The following is a 23,656-nucleotide window of genomic DNA, read 5'->3' on the forward strand; positions in this document are numbered from 1 at the left end:
AGAGAGAGAGAGAGAGAGAGAGAGAGAGAGCAATAAAAATATTTGTCAGAATCCGGTGACCATTTACATCTATTAGTTTTTTCCTATTTCAAATATTTTTATGTTAGAAATATTTAGAATGCATGTAATAGTTAAAACTTACAAAATTATTAATTAATTTGCCATGTTTGCTTGCGCGCGTGTGCGTGATGTGAAAATCTGACAAAAAAATTAAGTTCTTCTATTCATTCGATAACAAAAAAACAGACTTATTCTGGTTTATATCAATTGTAAAATAAATTGGTCGCTTTATTTATATTTATTATATTGGCGTAGCTGAAATATTTTCTGTCAACTTTATCTTCTTATTATTTTTATTGATTAATTGTTAATCTCATAATGGTTTTTTTCTGTTTCCTGCATTAGTTTCATGTATTAGACGCTTTTATTCAGAAACTCTTATAAGAAAAATCTTAATATAAAAATTGTTTATTTAAATGACTATAGTAAACTTTTATCCCATAAATGATAGTGACTCTTATCCTATTTATTTATAAATATATTTATAAAAAAACACGATTCCATTATATAGAAATTAATCTTTATAGTGCTATAAATATAAATTAAATAAAAATAGAAATATAATATTATGAAAATCTGTTAGTTTTAATTTCCTACAAAAGTAATGAATTTTTCCATTGATTAATTGATTGAGAACAATCAAGATTTTATCACATATTAAAATAAACTAATAACAAAATTGTACATTTTTTGTTATTGATTTTCGTGTATTACAAAAATTGCATTTATTTATTACGATTATTACAAAAATCAGGTTCTTGTTTTTCGCCTCAGTCTATTGCGATCTAATACGTCAAAGGAAATCAAATTATCATAGAAAAATCAATATGAAACGACGAATAGTTACACTATCTGTCCAGGCCACGAATAGTATTATCCTGAGACGTAGGATTTATCATTTTCCGGTGCCACGGCAATGAAAGGGTAAAGTGATATTAATGACTTTAACGTGATGGCGGCTTTGTTCTCAGCATTGTGCGTGCTAACATTATATTGGTATGCTCTGTGCGCAAAGAGTATAAATCATGATTATTCGACGAAATTACGAAAAAAGAATTTCATAAGAGTACCGCATAAATTGGAAATACATAAATATATTCACGGCCACGAATTTTTGATTTTATTAAAATATTTAGTCTTGTTAATGTAAATCTATTTTAAGTCAATATTTTTGTAGTAAATACTAATGTTATCTCTCAGCTGAGCACTCTGTATTTCCCGATTTTGAATTGTGATTTTGGAAAATTTTCTGTTGACCTTCGGAAACAGCTGTGGTGGGCAATTAGTAATGAGAGTATTAAACTTTCTTTAGCCCCTACTCGATTTCCTCCTTATCCTTACGGTTTGTAAATGCCTAGCATTCATTATATACAACCTCTGGGTGTACTACACCCGAGCTCCAGTTGAGGGTTATATTTTGATATATAAAATTGACACAAGTACTATTGTATAATAATTTGATAGCTAGTATAATAAACATTAAATAATTATAATACACCTATCACACCTATGTGTAGTTAAACCACTGATAATTTATATAACTTTAATGGGGTTCACCACGATGATAATCGTTCGCAGATTTATTGCATTTTGATAATACTGACAATTATAGTATATTGATACCTGTGCTTGAAACACTATTTTGGAGGTTTGCGCATGAATTGGAACGCAAATTTTATTCATTTGTACGCGCGCGCACGATGATAATTATTTTCAGTCTTCGACATTATCCGCGCTGTTTTCGATAATTGGCACAATGCTATGTTGGTCGTTTCGGATTAACATAGAATTAATTAACGATACGAAATATTCGATATCGATGAAGCATGATGCTCTTCGTAAAATGCAATCATAAATCAATGAATTGCACATTAGTAATTAATTCTAAACTTTCACGCAATTCAGTTCATGATACTGCATCAATAAATAAATAAATTAGTATCCTTTCTACAAGATTTCGATAAACTGTATATCAAAGATTATTCATCTACTTTAAAATAACGACTTAACAATGTTATATATATATATATATATATATATAAATGTGTGTGTGTGTGTATGTGTGTTAATACAGATCAATATACATATATATACATATAATATATGTTAATAAAAAATTGAAAGTGTTTAAAATCTATTTGTTAAGTAATGTAAGTTTTTTTTATATTTAATTGATTTTTAAGGAGCTAATCGCTAATTGCACAAATCACGGCTTTCCGTTATTAATTTTTTCAAATGTCACTGTTTTTATCATCTTATAGCATAGTTAATCAACATTGATAATCAGCCGTAATTAACAAAAAGCGATGAGAGCAGCGCTTGATAAAAGTCGCGAAATTGGATTTAATATCGCTCGACCGTATTTCCTGTATTTCCCTCATATCCGAGATGGTTATTCCTTCATGGAATCGAATCGCTACCGAAAATTACTTGTACGTTTACGATGTGTTCCGTGACGATGAATTTGCGGACTGCCAAGGATTTCGTTAGGTCGGAAATTAATTAACGCGCGTTGATCGTTCGATTCCTTAGGAAGCTCGCTTACTCGTTCATTCGTTCGTTCATCGCAAGGACATCGCTGATGGTCACCGCATCAACGATCGACGTTCCGCTTTGCAATTAATTAATTTCTTTAGCGTTTATTAAGCTAAGTTAGTAGTTAATTTGTTGAACGTGTTATAGTCGTAATATTTGACAATGACATTGTGCAGGATCTTGCACAAAAGACATCCATTCTGATATCCATTTTACGGATATCAATTAATTGCAATAATTAATGATCTGAAATGCGAGTACTAAATCAAACATGCTCAATGCACATTGCGTAGTTTCATTAATTGCATTTATTTTTCACTGTGTCAATTATTTTTACTTTGCGAATTATAACGTAAAGAAATTCTTGAAAAATATATTACACCGCCTCTGATGTGCTTATGATTTTGTGAAATATTCAAGCGTTATAATAGAAAAATTTCATGCTATAGAAGAATCTTGATTTATCAAACTTCCTCTTCTCGATTAAATTCTACATTTGCAAATACAGAAAGAAACGTTCTTTAAATATGAAAACATGCTCGCTTTATTATTTTACGAAGATAACGCTGTTAAAAGCTTTTCAAATATTTCCACAAACGCGGTCAATGTCGTCAAATTAGTAATCGATTGACTTTACATGTCTCGATCTCGAATTTTGAAAACGTGAAGCGACAGTTCGATCCTAAAACGTAGTCTCTCTCTCTCTCTCTCTCTCTTAATTTGTTTCCCAGATATTTTCTGCCAAAGTTGAAGAAGTCTTTCAGGCTGATATTCATAATCAATCTTTATTTTGAGATTGTCTTAAGTAATGTCTTAAATAACGTCTTAATATGCTAATACTTACGACTCTGTGATTGATTTATGACATCTTAAACCGATTTTAAATATAAGAATCGACTATGAATATCGGCTTTAGTGATTTCACTATCATTTTGTTAAATATATAAACAGGAATTTAAACAAACGCTAACATATTGAGAAGCACATTTTTAAAATAACTTTTTATTCTTTCTTAATCCACTTAAAGAATACAATTTACCATTTTGTTAAAAGTTTTTTGTTAATTTTAAACTTTAATATAAATTATGCGGCACAAGGTTATACAATGACGAAAGTTTAAATTGCGGTCACGATGTCGCATCGTTCGAAGTGAACAAGAACTCTGTCAAAAATAAAACATAAAATGTTTTATATAAAATAACCGTATTTTCGAAGAAGAATAATAATAGAATAATTACAAAGACAAAACGGTATTACTTAAATTTGCTGGAATTCGAGTAAAAATACCGTCGCCTCGATACAATTTAAAAACAAACGTGAATCGTTAGATTATCGAATTGTGAAAATTAATCACGCGAATTACTATAATCGATAATTAAGTAATCCTTACAAGAAATGATTGCGTTTCATTTAATAAATTAAAAACAAGGAAATAACACATTATTATATTTTGTATACTTTTATACTTTTCTTTAATTTTAATACTATCAAATTACAAAGTATAATCAATTAAAATAAGCTCTTGGCTAATTTATTAAAGAGTAGGTATCAATAAAGTTTCGGGATCTCAACATGAAAGAAACTTATGAAAAATATAATTAGAGGACTATTTAAAAAATGGAATATTAAATCTCTTATGCAATATTCTTAATTTCTAACAATTTCTACAGTATATTTTCCATATGAACTCAAATGTACAAACAATATATCAAAATATACTAAATAAAATGATAAAAGTTGCAGATTAGGTTGCTCTGGTATGTCGATTCCAGATTAACTTGCCATGCAAAACAACTTAACTGTAGATTAGATATACTCAACGAAACACTCTTCTGCATCTTTCAATTGTCTTCTTTATATCAAAAACAAAAAAGATGGAAAAATTGATAATCTGCTTGGATATTACAGGTATTGATCGACACTTTTGCTCATCGTTCAGATTATCGAGAGTTTCTGGCTAGTTTCTAATAGTTGTAGTATCACAAGGAAATGAAAGATAGTTTGTAACATAATGCGATATAAATCAAGCGCGACAGCGATTGTCCGACATCACCAGCAACGGGCATAATTAATTTTCAGAGGGAATCATTTCGCCGTTAAACTTCTTGACAAGCCGATAAATTGATGCCGCAACGAAACCTCCCGCGATTAATCCTCATGATAATTGATCGTCAACCATATATGCGACGACACTGTCGCGTCGGTTGCCCTTGTCGTTCGAGACGGAGAAATAACGAATGTAGGTACGCACGTCGAGTATCAGCGGGATATCGGTTTCTGTATTTTTGGTTAATCGCCAATAATTCCCTGGCCGGAGGCCCGACCTGAACGGACTAATGTCCCTGATATGTCTCATACGTGATATCTGTTACGTGCATGGCAAGACAAGCATGTCGTTATGCCGATAGTACGTACTATGTCCGTATTGATATGAACGAAACGCTTTGACATTTGGGACTTGTAATTAATCATCTCCTGTATATCAATCATCCGTAGTTCCGAGAATAACTTTTAAGTATTTGCGAAATTATCTAAATCTTTTTTATTTTAAATCTCTCTCGTTCCACTCTGTTATGTCAAATTGTGTTAATTTATTGATATTAACTTAATTATAATAACAACTATATGCCACTATTTTATTTCAATTAAAATAATAAGATTATTATGCCATAATTCAATCTGTTTCATGTACTGCCTAAACATACTTATAATAAATCGCTACGAATGGAAACGAGTGATATGACGAGTGCATATATCATGTCGTAATTTATGTTGTGGCATGTTGCAGTAAATCATTATGGAAGCAAAAGAGGATAAAATCGGGCGATCTCGGCTGCCAAAATTGTCAGTTAGTGAAAATGATAAACATCGCTGGCGGCGCACGCAATGCTTCACAACGTGGTTATCAGCGCTTTAGTATTATCATGTACACCACTAAAACTAAATGCACATCCCTGACGTACATTTAGCATGGAAGCTTTTACGCGTGAATGCGCGCGAAATGGTCTGAAAATATATTCCCATTTATCTCTTGCAATTTCAAATTAAGACTCAATAAAGCGCAACATTACAAATTTGATATTTTATTAATTATAAGTACATGTGTATGTATCCAATTTAAATTTATTTCTGTCGACCTTAAAACTGATTTTAATATTCAACATTAATATTTTGGTGATTAAACTTTAAATTAAAATTCAAGAATTAAGAAAAGTTTAATTTCAAAGAATTTACTCTTTTCGCGATGCCTTAGTTAGGATAGTTTAGGAAAATTAATGCGGTGTAAAAGTGCTTTTACTACACTTTATACTGAATTGTTAACACTCGCCGTTTCCGAGATTACATAATTAACGCGACGAAATCGATATTTATAATAATGAATAGGGGAAATAGTTCTTTTGCATGTATTGACGACGGAAAAAACTTCAACTTCAACTTTATCATCGGTGAAATTGGGTGACGTTTCTATAAATACCATCGGCTCTTAATTGAGTTTGAGATCGTAATGCCGACGTATAACGTATCGTTATTCATTTAGTGATGGATTTAGGTTTGGCAATAATAACCTGGTCGCCAGGTTTACATAACGTCGCCGTGGAAAACTGTCGTTATACTCGACAACAGTCGGCTTTATAAATTCAATGTGCACGATCCAAATAACGTGTGTGCAGAGTTTGCAGAAATGCAACTAGAATTTTTTTTAACGTTTAACAAATTGTTAAAGAAAACCGCATGCATACATATAATGCAATATTCCGGGTTATGTACGTACATGATTGGACGCCGTGCCGCGCCGGGGAAAAACGTTGTACGCGCAAACTGGCCGGAAAGTCAAATGTCAACGGCGATACGCAACATAGCTTGTCGATAAACTTGGGACTCGTTCGATTCATTCGTATCGCTGTTCCATTCTGCCGTAGCTCGAGAGCTTCCTGTCTCTCTCAGTTTTTGATGCACACACGCTTCAGTCGTAGCACACTCAATTGCTTTTATATAGGATGCTCGCGAATTTCAGTCATATTTTACACGCTCCGCCAAATCTTCCCAAAAACTGATGATAAAAGAGCGCATTGGTCGATTTCTGCGATTCTCTCGCGTGTACGTGTGATATTCTTTGTTATAAAAGTCCGTAAAACGAGAGAAGTCTTCTAAATAACTTGTAATATGACCTATATATTTTTTCCCGCTGACGATAAAAAATAGCTCGTAAATGCATCATTTACACCCTCTGGCGAACAATAATAGCTCATATTTTTGCTGCCCGCACGTCTCACTTTATTCTCCTTTCATCAGTAAAAATCGACAGGCGTAAAACATCAATTGTTCTTATCATGACGCGTCTTGATAAAAATAAACTTTATTAAATGCGTTAGAAAAGTTTGGAGAATTTTTATACAAAGGCCTGCATACAAACAAAAAGAATAATCTCTTCATAGATTGTAAAAGACTTTTCTCTTCACGGAAAACGTATAAAAATTTTTATGTAAATTTTAAACATGTCGCGTGTTTAAAACTAGTCGCACAACCTCTGCCAACGACTGTATATTGCATTATTGCATTCCTATTTCTCTCTCTATCTCTCTCTTTCTCTCTCTCTCTCTCACTCTCTCCCTCTCCCTCTGAACTATAGTCAAACTTAATTTATCAGTGCGATAAAATATAAATGACAGGCATAGAAATTTCCATCGTACAAGTCGTTTTCTATACGTCTCGTGCGCGTATTTTATTATAGAAATACAATTTTATCTTTCAAGATAAAATCTTTTGAAGAGAGAAGTCACAGAAAATTGCAGTCAAAATAGATCGTATCGGAATTTTGGATAAAAGAATATTTGATCGTTTCTGTAAGATCTTCCGTTTACAAGTAAACGCATGTAAACAGATGTAGAATTTTCTATCAAAGTTAGTAAAAAAAAAAAAAAAAACATCATTCTTTATTAGATATCAAATTCGCATTCGATAATTGATATTCTTGTGCAGAAACTAATACAAATTGAAAAAATTGATACGATATAATCATTAATATTTCACATCGGTCAATAAAACAAGAATTTCATAATTGTTGAAATGCGCTGGTAGATAATATTATAAAAGTTATCTGTAGAAGAAACAATTGTCTGAGGTATTTAAAATTTAATATTTTAGTGTACCAAAAGAGGTCTCGAATTATTTTTGATATTTACACTATATCGCTTTTGATCGCTTTTATTACAGCCATCAAAAGGGCAGTTGATATAGTCGGATAAGCTTTTAATGTTTTACGACTTTTATACGCGGTGTCTTAAAAAAATTTCGACCACAATTAAAAATAGACATTTTTATATAAAAAAATTTTTATATCTTGGAAATCTACATCAAAATTAAATTTAGAATAAAAATTCTATCAAGATAACAATCGTTTGAATTAAAATAAGACTAAAGATTTTATAAGATAGTTACATTTAATTACATCTTAGAGATCTAAATATTTCACTTTCAATACATAATATCTCAATACATAAATTCAGAAAATATCGAATCTTATCTTATCGAAAATTATTTGTCAATATCATTAAAAATAGAGTCAAAATTTCTGGAACACTTTATATATGCGCAGTGGTTTTATGTACTAGCATTCGTCGACTCGTATAACACGACATTAATTTTCGCGTGCATGGCCCATTATTTCCGCTTTCATTTCCGACTATGAAACGTGCGCATATTACATTGTCCATAGGGTGGGTCTAAAGTTGTACGAAGAACTTTGTTCCCATGTTTTTGATTCAAAAATAATAAAAAATGTTCCTATCAAAATGCAACCAATTATTTCCTATTTGTTTAACATATTTGAAGCATACAAATATCTACATTTAATTTCTGTACGATACATATATTCTTTTACTTATTATCCTTTTTATTAATTTGTAAAATCATTTTCGATACATTTTGATTATTATGAGAAAAATGTATGATGTACATACAAGCACCATTTTAATTTTGAATAATAATAACATTCCATTTTTCTTTTTCCGTTTTTTCTTCGCATTTTAGAATGAAAGAAGCAAAGTTAGAGGATATATGTATAGAATATTCAAGTACTAAGCGTGTCTTTATTTAATAGGCACGTTGTGTTTTTTTACAATCTCTCTCTTAAATTTTTTCTGCTTCTTTAACTTCAAAGGTTCGTACACTAACATGAAGTAAAATGGAGTTTGCGGCATTATAGAAGTAACATCTTCATTTGTGGTCGCTTAAGGGGAAATTCTCTCGGAATTTTAATCCTCCTAATGTTGAAAGATGGTACAAGTTGGTATGATATATATATATATATATATATATATCGTAATTTGTGCAACATTTTAATTACGATAGAGCACTGAAGTCTGTATATCATTAAAAATTGATAATTATACTTCGTTACGTAATCCGTTTCATTTAATTTCTTTTGTAAAATAAAAAAAAAATGTATAATATTATCTTAATAATAACAACAACTTACTATATAACTTTGATGTGTTATATACATATACAATGGAATAATATTTTATTTTATTTGGATATTACATTTCTAACTACCTCATCATAAAATTAGCGCAAATAGCTGTGTTTATAGCATTCATCAATATTTACGATATGGATTATAGTTATAATTAACTTGCAATAACCATAGCATCACGTTGCAGTTACGCTTCTTCTCTTTTCTATTTTTGTTTGTAACAATAGAGTTTTGGAAAAATGAATAAAAAAATTGTATCGACGAGCCGCTATATCTCTCGAATGGATTAACAAAGTCAGTGTTCCGCTCATTCGTTCGCGGACACGCGTATTAAAAAGTGACGCTGAAAAATCAGTCGCTGCGAGCAGCAAAAGCCATCCGTAACGCGCGGCATACGTCGTTTAGTCGACGCGTGGGAAAATCTCTTTCGACACTTTTCGCCGTACAGAGTTTTGGATGTTGCATCGGCATGCTGCCGGTTTCGCGACACGACCCTGCCTTCGGCTCCGTTCCGAATTGCGCAAGAGGATTTTTATGGATGACGCGTGAATGACACATCATCTCCATTTACACGTGAACGAGCGCAACTCGCGCACTCAAAGTAGAAATACAGAGGAGATATTATAAATTGTCACAGCTATAACAATATCTCGATTTTTATCTTCCGCTTCGAGTGTATTGACGAAATTTTTCATACGATTTGATGGCCAATCAACGTCATAGCGGCAAAGTAAATTGACAACAATACATGCAAGATTATGTGTCGATTTTGAACTTTTGCACTAAAAACATATTTGCAATGTTAAAAAGACTTGAAGAAGACTCTATATTTGAGTGCGAGTGCTTAAAATTAAACGTTGTATTAAATCAGATATATGAGTATAAAGCAAGAATGGACTCAAGCGTTTCTATTTTCCGCGCGTAAATCTCGGAGTCCTTTTCGGCGCGAAAGGAGCAGAACTCGCGTGTCATAAAACGTCATAAAACGTCATCGTGAGTGTAGGATATTCACAGAGATCGCGTAGACATAGCTTTAAACGCGTCCATTTACTGCAGGCTTTAGCGCTGTCATTTACAATCGGGCGCGCCGCCGTTTTATCGTCGCTAAAAGACGCGTCCGCGCGATCGGACGTCGAGCGACGCGTCCACTATAATGTGTCTCGGTTGTGAAAATAAATCGCGTGAGTGTCGATTCTCGAGAATTAACGAGATCGGTGCTTCCTTCTCCGTGCCACCTCCTTACAAAATGCAAAATTATACTAGAAATGTCAAAGGGAAAGAAGAAAAGGAAAAATTACACAATTCTTAATTTTTTCAGAAATAACAAAATGTTATTAAACAAGCAAGTTTGAACAGTAATATGAATGTAAAATAAATTATAAGTATACAAGTTATGATTTGACATAAAAATTACATTCGATTATATATATATAATTCTAATGCTAATAGGAAGGACACGTGAATTACAAAGTTATGTAAATTTAGTAATAACCGTTTAACCGTAGTAACTTTTTATTCACAATTAAAGTGTGTGCGGGTGTATCAGGTTTTTGAAAGTCTTAATTTTTATCAAAATGTAAATTGTGTGTGCATGTCGCGCAGTGGCTGTTTAACACAATATCGCGGTAAGAAGAGACATCGTGGCTGTCGTTCTGAGACTTTCGAGACTATCCAAGAAATGGAAAAATAAAGTGTCCACGTCTCGCATCTCGCGAAACCGGCCATTTTGCCTGTGAGGATTGTGAAGCTGAAATTCGACATGTGATATTCTTGAAAAATCATTCTGAATTTATATCTTTGCGTCACGTTCCCTTATTGTACTTTCTTATTTCGCGTATATTTGGGTGCACGTATGTACGTACGTATATGAAAAAAATGCAGTTGAACAAGTTTTATTTCACGGTGACTCGTGCTTGATTTCAAAGCATATATATATATATATATATATATATATATATATGCTTCGATTCATCTCTGATATTGCGCTTCAATTCGATGATTTTTTTTGGCACTAGACTACTAGAGCTTGTTGAACATTTTTTTCTCTTTTTGAGAATGATAAATGGTCCGAAATGGAGACTAAAAATGCAGAAATATCATCAAAGTTGTCGCTCGATGAATGGATCGCGCCAATAAATTGCGGTCTTCGGTAAATTGCTTCGGATTATTATGTATATATTAATAGTGAAGGAAAGGATCTATTTCTATAAAGAGATTAAAGTAATAAAGCCGAATTCTCAGAGAAAGCAAAGAAAGCGAACAAATACGATTCAATAGCTTATTTCAATGAATTCAAATGACACTGTTAATTCCTCGCGACGCTTCGCGCAATTTCCTCTAATGCCGCGGAAAATCATCTTGTCGCAGGAAATCGGCGAATATTTTTTCAGCGCTCGAATAGAAGAGACACTTTATGAAAGCGCAGATAGGAAATTTCGCGGTGCTTTCTTTCTTTTTAAACACTTTTACTTGCTCAGTTTTATGAAACACGTTTCGCCACCTTATAAAACATGAAAATGTCCGAGTAGATTCCTCTTGTTTATATATTTCACGAGATAAACCTGAAATTTTTAATAACACACGTGGTCAAACTTTCACGGGTATGTCTGTTGAAACAACGTTCGGTTGAATTATTAGAAAGATTAGAAGGAATTAGAATTGCCGCTCTTTATATGAATATCACTACGATAACAGAGAGTTACATAGCTACGGCCAAGCAATAATAAGTGCTTAATCCGCACTAATAAGACTTCGAAGAAAGAAAAAACATGCTACCAACGCCATTGTATTATTCTGTCTTTATTTTTCGTTCATTAGATGTAAAACAAGGATAGCGCGCTGTTCGAACATAGCCTAAGTATGGCACTTTGTAAAGAAGTAATCTAAGAATATAAGTATTATCCAGCTTACGCCTTTTTGTCAAAATAAATTGCTCTGAGAACGTGATAAGATTTTTGATTAACAGAATTCGTACATTTAAGAGATTCTTGTTTAATCATGAAAGTGAATTCAGACATTCGGTATGTGTAATTCTTGTTTAAGAATAAATAAATATTTTAATCACGTGTATTCGTTTAACTAATAATTCGGACCCAACACGATGTTAGGGGTTTCTTGCCGAAAACACCGTGGGCAATAAATTAATAAAAGATGAATCAGCTCACATACACGGGATGGATGAAGCAAGAAATAGAACCCGCGAGACGAAGCAACGAAGAGCTCGTCGATAAACTCACTTGCCGCGTTCTCGTTTACTGCGCAGGTTACGGCAACATTTGTCCCAGGACAAAATGGGGCAAAGTCGCGACTATAGTGTACGCAATAATAGGGATGCCACTTTTCCTCCTGTATCTCAGCAATATCGGCGACATTCTGGCCAGAAGCTTCAAATGGACCTACGCCCGCTGTTGCTTGTGCAAGTAAGATCGTTCCATGCTCTTCACAAAAGTGTGTCACATTTCTCTAATTGATCCTTTTCAGTATAACTAAGATCAGATTTAAAAGTTTTAAAACCGTCATCGTCGAAGTTAATCACGATCGATTTTTCAAGATGTCGAAGAAGACCATACGATGCGACAAGCGCGAGAGCGTCGGAGATATCCAATGATCCTGCTGTGAAAAGAGATCGATGGCAGGTAAGCGACGCTCCGCTGCAACCGTTGCAGTAATTAGAATCCGATTGCATTCTAAGGAAGTAACATTGTGATGCGGTAAAGTGCAGGGCTTTCACATACAGAATCCCTTAGAATTATCTCCGATATCCAAAATCCAAAATAAAGACCAGGCTAAAACAAATGTTTCAATGTTGAAATCACATTAATCTTGCTACGAGCGAATCCTGATATTTGGGATATATGTCATATTCGAGAGGTATCACACATAGAGAATATTTAAAGAAAAATAATATTTGTCTCTTGGCTTTTGCATAAATAAAATAGCTTGGAAGCCTACTGATGAGCAAGAATATTTATATTATGTACTTTGATAAGTAAACTGTAATATTTAACCAAACGAATGTTTCAACCTCAATTGGGTCATCTTTAGCGCAAACAACAAATTATGAGTTCCTCCGGAATGATATGATATAAATTCAGTCAAATTAAATTTTGTTCATTTCATCTTACGTATTTGACATACTTTGCCTTCGTCTTCATTCATCATTTCATGAGTAATTTGTTATTTGCCCTAAAGATAACCTAATTGAGGTCAAGACGTTCGTTTTGTTAAATATTATAGTTTACTTATCAAAATACATAATTTATAAATATTTAAGCACCAACACCTTGCTCAGGCTTCCATGCTCCACGCTTGACCTTCGATTTAAAGAAAGTTTGTCTGTAGGTTGTAAGCACGTATGGCGGGGAAGTAGATACGTCGAGCTTGGATGCAGAAGAAACTTTGCCTAGAGACGACGACAACGGTGCAGGCGTTAACGAAGGCGACGGGAACGACGAAGACGATGACGATGAGAACGACAGTTACGATCCTCAGCATGTCACGGTGCCGTTAACTCTCTGTCTCGCTATTATGGTGGGGTGAGTATCTGACGAGGGAAATATGCAATAGAGCAATTAATTTTAAAAGATATATGTATTTTTAAAAAAGGATGCAATAGAATAGACAAATGAATTAAGAAAAAAATAACAAAAAATTTTATTTCTCTTGAAATAGGAATAGTTCGTTTTTGTATATATTTAAAGTTTATATTTTAGTAAAATAACTTTCAAAATGTGTGTGTGTGTGTGTGTGTGTGTGTGTGTGTGTGTGTGTGAGAGACAGACATATCACTTTTTAAAATTAACATAAAATATTATATATGTACCATTTTTTTCTGACATTATTTAATTTAAAAAAAGTTGCAAGTGTCTAATCTAGATTTGAAAATTAATTTTGCCATATCTCCTTTCAATTCAAATCAAAATTCTATTAAGATTATAAAGTGAAATTTTCCACAAATGCCTTATATTTGGAGCTATATTAACGTTTAGCTTACTGTTTAGCTTACGTTTAGCTTATCAGTTTGTGAGTCTAACATTCCACGATTAAACTTGCAATGGATGTCATTTTCTCTCTCGGAAACTCGGGAGAACCGCTGGCAACAAAATCAAACCCCAAACTGATAGTACATTTTTTTTACTTTTCTGCTCTCGCTAGGTATATTTGGGGCGGCGCAGTTCTGTTTTCGATATGGGAAGATTGGAATATGTTGGATGGTTCTTACTTCTGCTTCGTCTCTTTGTCAACCATAGGTTTCGGTGACATCGTCCCTGGCGACAAAATCTACTCTGGGCAAGGTCTCGATTTGTCTTTTATCTTCTGTTCTATGTACCTGATGCTTGGTAAGTTTTACATATACGATGACACGTCTCTTATTGTTAATATGTATAAAAGTCAAGAAAAGAGCTTCCTTTCAGAAAACAGACTAAAGGCATGTAAAATTATTCGGTTTAAAATCATTCGTGTATTTTAGATGACAGCAAATTGGAATAAAAAATAGATAGCTATAATTTTTTAAGAAATCCGATTGTCATAGAATTTTCGACGCTCAACGCCGCGACGCAAAAACAATCGTTTTAAAAGGGATCAACTGCTTTAAATCCTGCAACGCGATTTCATCTGTTGCTGTACAGCTTTCCATGCTGCGAGCGCATTAAGTTCGTTTCAATCAATATCCGATTGCCGGGCAGATTTTTCGCAGAAAATATTCAAGTGCTTTCAAACGTTTCGATTGCTCCCGCGTACGAGCGGTGCAGCGCTTTCAATTCGCGCAACAATTGCAGGCGCAATAATATCCGCGATGCTTAAAATCACGCTCTAATCTAATATTCGATACAGAGACTTTACAGAAATATCGAATCATATTTTTTTATATTTTCAGGAATGGCACTGATCGCTATGTGTTTTAATCTCATGCAAGAGGAGGTAATCGCCAAGATACGTAGCCTAATGCGGATCATCAAATACATCTTCAGATGTGAAAGATGACGCACGAGTTTTCATTGTGAGTCTGCACTACTGCTATATAATCGGTGAGTTAGCAAATATTTCTCTTCTCGTTCATTCAGTAATCTGATCTTGCATGATTTTTAATATTTACGACAGAAGAAAGAAGAGAACATCAAAGGTAATTCATTAATTCTCTCTATAATTTAATTTAATTTTCCTAAAACTCATCCTGTACTCTAATGCTAAAAAGTTGTGAGACTATATTATTAGAAATTTTAAAAATCATGTGATCATTTTTTGTAAAAAGGGACTGCTTGTGCTATACATATGATCCATACGAGCAAAGAATAATCGTTTGTAGCGTGTAGATATATCTTTGATGTTCTCTCCTCTTTGAACTTTCCTTCAAATCTCTCGCGAGGCGTAGAGGCATGAGTGAACGAAGAGCGAGTACGATCGAATGATCGGATAGAAGCGTTGCATTGTACACAACAGCGAGAACAATAAGACAAAGATCGTAAACGATAAATTCTGTACAACTATTTCGCGTCACAAACGCGAATGATTGATATTTGCTTTCATTAATTTGAGAGATTAAGGAAAAGTTTTATGAAAACAGAATTAACGTTTTTAGTTGAATAATTATCCAAAGTAGCACGAAGTAAGCATTAAACATCAATTTTACTTTACGCTTTTCAAAACGAATAAAAGAATTTTTCTTGAAATCTTTTTTTTCGGCAAAAATTTTATCGTTTCTAGAATTACATATCCGAATTTTTTGTTTATCCGTTTATCGGATCATTTGTTGCCGCATCGACGGTAAATAAAGATCAAATATGTCACCGCGCGCGCGCGAGAAAGAGAGAAAGAGAGAGAGAGAGAGAGAGAGAGAGAGAGAGATGCGTATGTATGTACATACAATGTATATGTATACATATATATGCTTGATGAACAATATCAATAATAATTGTCAAATTACGTATATTGTAAATAGTAATTGTCAAATTACGCGTAGAAGAAAACGAATCGAGAATAGAGGACCGAAGGAGACGTAGATACGAGTTGGACAGCAAGAAGGTGTAAAAACTTTAAACAAAGCATTACGTACGCAGGTGTAAATACTAGAACAAAAGAAAAGGTCATAGTCTAGGACACTCTAGCATGATCGAGTATCGCAAAGCCACCAAAGGTATATTAAAGGAAAATATTCGGGATGAAACGCGATTACGATATGTGAAGCTATTTATGATGACTAGAAGCGATCGAGCATTTGCAAAAGTGGCTAGGATTTATATTCATATAATTGTAAATAAAATTTTAAGTATCTCTTATCGGAATATAGATTGAAATCATTCTGTCGATCATTTGATGTTCCCGTGGCGTCGTCGTCAACAGATCAAAATGAGTGAATATCGTCTAAAATTTCAATCAGATTCAGATTACGTATATTACGTAAGAGATACGATGCATAATGCATGTTAGAATCTACGGATCTAGATGTACTAAAAACGGTTGGCCCGTTTACCAACCATCGATTTCTTTGCGTTTCACATCCAGTCCCGAATTTATGATATTTAGAAATATTATACATAAACGATAAAACAAAAATCAGAATAAATAAAATATAATAAATAAATAAATATAATAAACGAATAATTGACGATCTGTGACAAAAAAATCAATTGCAAACTTATAACTTATTTTATATTTATATTTATTTTGCTATTATATCGTAAATTAAACGATACATATGTATACATGAAAGAAAGAATAACGTAAATTGAGTAAATATAAATCTTCCTAAAAATCAGAATCTCGAAAAATTAGTCTTACTTAGTTTTATACTTCATCTATATTTAGCATATCTGAGTCATTTAAGCATCAATGTGCGTGATCGTGTATACTTGAAAAGAAAGGAAACTGATGCCTTTCGACTGATGCTAATCGTCGTTTCGCGCGTGCATCGTCATCTTGAGTTGCGCGATAAGAAAATTTGCAGACGAGAGACGTGAACGAGCAGATTAGCTATAAATAAACAAGTTTTTTCAATTGCAAAACTAATGTGGATTCTCGCCATCATTAATGTAATCTCGGAACGAAAATAAAAAGGCATCAGTGCGTGCGTAATAGAGGCGAAGAAAACATTTATAAAGATGCGAGAGGAAGAATAAAAAAGGGCGGTAAAGTATAAGAAGGAAAAAGAAAAAAAAGAGGATGAGAAAGCGAGAAAAGGATAGGAGAACACACAGGTCGACGGAACGGGGCTGCGACTACGCGCTTTCGCATGCGACCCTCCCGCCTCCGTTCTTGTTGTACATTTGCCGCACATGCGCCATGCGCCACAGCCACCCCCGGAGACGGAGATCGGAGAGCGATCCTGCGCCCTGCGGCCACTACGGGGGTGCGTCCGCACGTAAAAGCCGGCGTACGTTTCTCGCTCGCTGTCGTCGCTTGGCTCGGCCTGCTCGCATTTCACTCACATATTTCCCGACTTCTTCTAGCTTCGTCTGTTCGATCGAAACTCGACCACAGCCGCGATCTCGATCCGCCGGGCGACAGCAGAGGCACATCTCTCGTCGAGCTCATCATCGCCGAGCGTCGAATCGTGCTCTATCGTTCACCACCGACAGTTCGGAATTGGCTCGATATCCACCAGTTCCGCGAGTTTGAACGTATCTCACCAGACAGTGTTGAGACATGAGACTTGTTTTAAACGTGAAAACTTTGACGGAATATAGTTTTACGGAAATGTTTGTTGGATTTTGCTGCAGTGTATCTGCCGCACGAGGAGTGAATTCTAGCTAAAGGAAGAATATCTGCGCGGAAATAGATGGCCGCGAACGAGGACATTCATCGTCCACAGAGTGAAGTTCGATAGAGCTCGCGTAATACGATCGGGACGGCATTTAGTTATGTTGTTTAGTATAGCGAGATAGTGCATTCAATGATCGACGACTCGATTCTCAACACAAATCTTTATTTGAAATCTTTATTTCACACAGTGAAAGATTTGCGGTACAGCATGCTGCTTCGTTCTCTACCGTTATCCTTCGCTGACAAATTTTTCGTAGCAATTTTATAATGATTTTTTTATAGTGGCATTAATTCCTTATATTGAGTATTAAAATAGCTGTCGCTCTTGTTCGAAAAATTCTCGAAAAATAAGGCCATGGAACTTGAGTTTGGAACAGAGTGAGTAATGTGATACGTTTGGTCAACTAATTTACTAATTGTAAACAGATATTTTTTTATACCATGGGCAATATAAAGATAATTAAATTCTCATTATCTTTATAATCGTTGCATCAGGGATCTATAATAATAGCTCGCCACATTATAATGGAATCAGTGATTATTAAAATAGTGAAATTATAAAAAAAGATATATGGTCTGCAAACAATTTTCTTTTCTAAGTATTTTTAAATTTTCAAATTTTTGTCAACGTCTTTTAAACCAGGAGAATTTAAGAATTAATTGAAAAGTTATTCGCGCGATTCATTTTATTTGTGATATATTCAATTCTTATATCCCGATCGCGCTTAAAATTAATCATCTCCGCGTCCAATGGTCGAGCGTTCATTTTTCATAAGGGATACTTGGGGACAATTCCTCAGGGTAAAGGATGAACGCGTGATTCGAAGCGGTCATCGTATTTAAATTCAAAAGTTCTTTTAGTGATGCCCGTTACCGTGGCAAATCGAGAACGGATGTGGACCAACTAAGTAAATCGCGAATGATAATCAGTGCGGAATAATCAGTGACATCAGCACAATGAATTTATCACGATCTCCATATTTTTTGAGAAAACAGCGACAAAGGAATAAGATGACACAAGTAATATCGAATAGATTCGCAGTCTTTCAAAGTTTATTTCGTGAAGCGAGAGAAGCATGTTCTCGATCTTGCTCTGTTTCGGGAACGATTAAACTGTAAGTTGTTCTGTTTGAGTTGACTTATCCATCGGTATATCGGACGTAAGCAAGTCAATTATAGTCATGAACTGTAAGTGATACGAGTCAATCATAGTCAGACGGTATCGAACGTGAGTGATACGGGTGCTCCAAATGCTACATCGCGAATATGTCGAAACATAAGTGATTCGTGATAAGTGATATAAACTAATTATAATTAGAAACTGCTTGAGATTCTCTTTCTCTCTGTCAAACAAAAGAATTAACGTACAACGTTCAGAGAGAGAAAGAACGTTGATCTATTATAAATATATATATATATATATATATATATATATATATATACGTCTATATTATATATACACACAGCATATATAATAGTGTAAAAATATTATGAGACAGCAGACTGACGAGCTGATAGAACGTTGGTTTTCCAAAAAGATAAACGTGGTTTGGAATAATCGATGCTTCTAAGCGCGATTTTACGAAACTCTGCGTGATTGTGCAAACAACGGCACAACAGGTTTTTTCCACTTTAGCGGTACGATATGTTTCGCGAAATCACTATGAGAATTTAAGGATCGCCGTCGGAAACGCGAAAAGCAAGAGTGAGGAGCAATCGCTAACGTGGTAAGTTACGATCAAAGAGTAACAATCATACATTTTTCAAATGTATTTTGCAAAGTGATCAGCGCAACGTATTAGAATTAGAAACATCGCAATGCATTCCTTTGCAATTAGTAGTGCAATTATTTTTAGCGTTTCGTTTTGCTCGTGTAAATACTGAAACGTGAAATGTGAATGTGAACATCATAGAGGAAAGCATTCTGAATGTTTTATACCCCTTTATTTCAAGCTTTGAATAATATTTTTTTCTCAAATTATTAGCGATGTTATGATAATTTTAAGAACTTAGAAAAGTTTAATATAGAAGATGTGTGAATAGAGTGTCATATTTTACATCATCTTAAAGAAATTGTAGTTGGAAATTTAGTCAGAGAGTAAGATATACATATATGTTACAAAGCAAAATAATAAAATCATGGCCTTCTGCAAGTTTTCCTAAACGTTGAAATAGTTGCTTTTTCATCACTACTGTTGGAATTATTTTATGCAGCACCAACAACAAATATTCTCGTCTTAATCGTTGAGAAATCATTGCTAATATAAACACTGCAGTGTGCTTTATGTAGGTATATGTGAAAAGAAGAACATTCAGTGTAAAACCTGGCCGTAATGGTGACATAAAAACTGTGTAACGTATATACGCCATTATGTGAACAGGGAAGTGTGTCAAGCAAAACTTTTTCTTTCTCTCGTATTGCGTTCTCGTTTACCTATACCCGTGATTAAAAATTGGCGAGACAATTTTGCTTTTCCAAGTAAGGTTAATCCTTGCTTCTTGATAAGTGTATTAATTCCCAGTAATAAATGTGCGATGACGCGGCTCTTTCAAGAATAAAAAAAAATATGTTTACAGATTATACTTATCTCGACGAGCCTCATGCGAAAATTGTTCGAGCGAGATTGATGTGGCACTCGGCAAAATTTGCATTCGCTTACACTTCTCCTTATATATAGCGCATGAAGAAATATCACATCTCTCGAAAGTAAAGCCGAGATTCAATTACGAGTGAAATCGAATTTAAAAGCGTTTGTCTTTCCGGCCCGACAGCTACTCTCGTAGGCGAAAGCAAAGCGGGCTCTCCTCGTGCAACATTTAACGTCCATCTCGAGAATTACGAGCTTTACACGAAGCTCATTAAATTTTTAACATCTCGCTTAGCAAACGATAGATATGTATCAAATGAGTGAGCATGAATGCAAGCGAAAAATCGCATTTCGTGAAAAGTTTTCGAGTTTACGAGCAGCCTCCACTTCCTCTCGACGAACGAATTCGTTTTACTTCCAAATAGCTTCCCTTTAAACACCCCAAATTATGCTCTAGTTTTCTCGTCAACTGACAATTGGCCAAACTAGCCTATCTTCTTCCTTTGTATTTTTTTAAAATTCTCTTTTTAAATTCGAAGAAATTTTGCTTCAAAACGAATTATAAAGCCGCGTAGTAAGTAAATTTGATCCTCTTGTGTTCTACAAGTATATGAAATAAAATTCGCCTTAGGTACAAGCTCTTGATACACAAATTTTCTACTTTAATTCTCTTTTCAACACAATTCCTTTTTTGAAAATTTCCTTTATTCTTCTCTTCCTTCAATATTTTTATGTAGTTTTTTAATTATTTAACTTTTATATATACGCTTTTTTTGCTTGAGCAACGTGATAGTACTTGAAAAATGTAGTTTGTAGGAGAAATTTTCATCACACGTAATGTTACGCGTCGACTGTCGACTCGTCGGTGAAATTTGTGTAAAAGCGCAGGTGTTGCTGCAGCCTGCAGATAATTCATAATGTCGAAGCGCGTATAGTTGTCACTTTGCTATACAGAATCCCCCTTGGGTATTTCCTTTGTAAGACCCTTTTATTTCCTTTCTTGGCTACTTCTCCTCTTTGTTCTTTCTTCTACCTCATTTTTCTTCGACAAAACTTTATATCGAGAAACCGCATAAGGAGTCTTTTAAAGCGATTGGTTCCATTCGCGCAATATAAAATTTTCAAGTATTCTCTCTATTCTTCCTTTTTTTTGGAAAAGATGTATTATATAGAATATAATACGCTGGATACAATATTGTATTAGTTTATCACAAAATGTGTCGACGATGCATGAAAGAAAAGAACGCACGAATTTTTTACTTTGCAAAATGTTTTTTTATCATCAAAGGGAAAAATATTATTAAATCGTTTCAAAGTGATATAAAATATATCTTTGTCACAAAAAATTCGTATTAATAATAGATATATAATCTATTAAAGAGAAAAAAAAGGAAGCGTGATATTTTCTGCGTTACACTCTGTCTTCTATAAATTCTTCGATAATTTACCGCTCTCCTGCGAGTACATAATTCTTCGAGACTATTTGCACACTTTTAGTAACAAACAGGTCCTGAAAATTGCAAGTAATAAAAACAGATCGTTTCTCATAGCATACTGTAATTGCCCGTTTTCGTTTTAATTCTTGTTGCTGTTCAAGAAACGTGTAAGGATTTTCGCCAGTTGAATACCATCAACAGGAGAGTCGACACTCTCAAGATACTAAACTCTGAGAGTCTTACTTCGTCTTAGACTTGGAATGACCAGTTCTCATGGCTCCTTTATTTCTCATCTATCCGGAAGAAGAATAACTTTTACGCATAATCTTTACCTTTCTTTTAGTTTCGTTATTGCGATTGTTATTGGCGATATATGTTACGGTTGTTTATCGCTTTATCGCTGTTTGTCTATTGTTCGCTGTTAATTTACAAAATCGTCTGAAATTTTTATATATTAATCTTGCGATTTGATATGATAGAGACAGCTATGTTTAACGAAATAACAATCTAGGATAATGCAAGCCAAATACATATAAATAAATTCATGGAATAATACATAAAATATTTAACTGGAATGAAATAGCATTTCTAAATTAAATTTTACTGTTCTCTAATGCCCTGTCTGGTCATATCTAGGTGCGATATCATTTCTCAGGTTAAATGCATTTGACTCGGAAAAAGTATCAAAAATCGATACGCGAATCTGAGAAAATAACTTTAAATAGCATAGGGGAGACCGGGGACAAAAGTAACAGGGTACAATTGTAACATCGTGAATATTTTTAAAACTATAATAAGCATATGTATGTGGCGGTGAGGCAAAAATCATTAGACAGACCGACATTGGTTTGTTAGTTCCTTATCGGTTCACACAAAACGTGCACGTGTGCAGGAACAAAAAATACTTTCTTCATTCAAGTAAGTTTTATTATATGCACAAAATGTAAAATATTTTTGTTTTTTAATGGTAAAGTTATAACGTATTATCTAAAAAGGTTTTAGTAATCATTTATGTTGATGATTTGCATATTTTAATTGATTTTTATCTATATATTTATTTTGAAACTTTACTTCGAATTATAAAATATTATTGGGGGACAATTGTAACATCGATGCTTGGAGACGGTTAGCGTTGTAGCGTTATAATTGTCTCCCGATTTGCTTGGTTTTATTTAAGTTTTTTTTTCACAATGTTATTTGAACTTATTAGAAAGAAAAAGAGCTTTTTTCCGGTTTTATATAAATTTTGTTCTTTTTATTTTATTATAATTAATTTTATTAAATATATGTTATATATATCCATATAACATTGATATGTATAATTATAAATAATTGTATTGCATAAAACTTAATAAATAGCTAAGTGTTTACCTATAAATAATATAATACAACCGTCCCTGGGGCTGGGGACAGTTGTAACAGTATTCCTCATAGTGTTTAAACAGTAATAAAGTTCCCTAGTTACATTACAAAATTTAACACAAGAAAATTTTGTATTTAAATAAATTCTACATCTAAAGATCTAGGTTTTTTAAATGTAAATATTATAATTTAACTGTTATAAGACTTTAAATTCAAAATGTTACTTTTGTCCCCGGTCTCCCCAAATACAGCGCCTTGAGATTTATCCATCGAAAAGATGTTTTTCGTAATCTATTCGTCTATATTAATATACTGCATATAATCAAGTCAAGCAGGCCTTACACTGAATAATTTCTATTTTAATATCTCTCGTGAATAAATCTGGGATGTGATATTAACGCACGAGCGCAAGAAAAATAATAACCCGTTAATCCTCTCAT

The 23,656-nt window shown here is 33.7% G+C and overlaps 2 protein-coding genes across 2 annotated transcripts in view; both read left to right on the forward strand.

Moving 5' to 3' along the window:
• The window catches only part of LOC105456431 (potassium channel subfamily K member 18), a 26,042-nt gene that overhangs the window by 856 nt on the left and 1,530 nt on the right, over positions 1 to 23,656 (forward strand). The window contains exons 3-7 of the mRNA XM_011700458.1: positions 12,333 to 12,489; positions 12,621 to 12,705; positions 13,412 to 13,605; positions 14,225 to 14,409; positions 14,949 to 15,099. Of these exons, the coding sequence (XP_011698760.1) occupies positions 12,333 to 12,489; positions 12,621 to 12,705; positions 13,412 to 13,605; positions 14,225 to 14,409; positions 14,949 to 15,055 (728 nt within the window). The 3' untranslated portion in view covers positions 15,056 to 15,099. The remainder of the gene's footprint in view (positions 1 to 12,332; positions 12,490 to 12,620; positions 12,706 to 13,411; positions 13,606 to 14,224; positions 14,410 to 14,948; positions 15,100 to 23,656) is intronic.
• Positions 19,304 to 23,656, forward strand: part of LOC105456430 (potassium channel subfamily K member 18) — an 18,663-nt gene continuing 14,310 nt past the window's right edge. The window contains exon 1 of the mRNA XM_011700457.1: positions 19,304 to 19,557. The gene's annotated coding sequence lies outside the window, so the exon portion shown is untranslated. The remainder of the gene's footprint in view (positions 19,558 to 23,656) is intronic.

This window comes from Wasmannia auropunctata, unplaced genomic scaffold (assembly GCF_000956235.1).
Source record: "Wasmannia auropunctata unplaced genomic scaffold, wasmannia.A_1.0 LD335681.1, whole genome shotgun sequence".
NCBI lineage: Eukaryota > Metazoa > Arthropoda > Insecta > Hymenoptera > Formicidae > Wasmannia > Wasmannia auropunctata.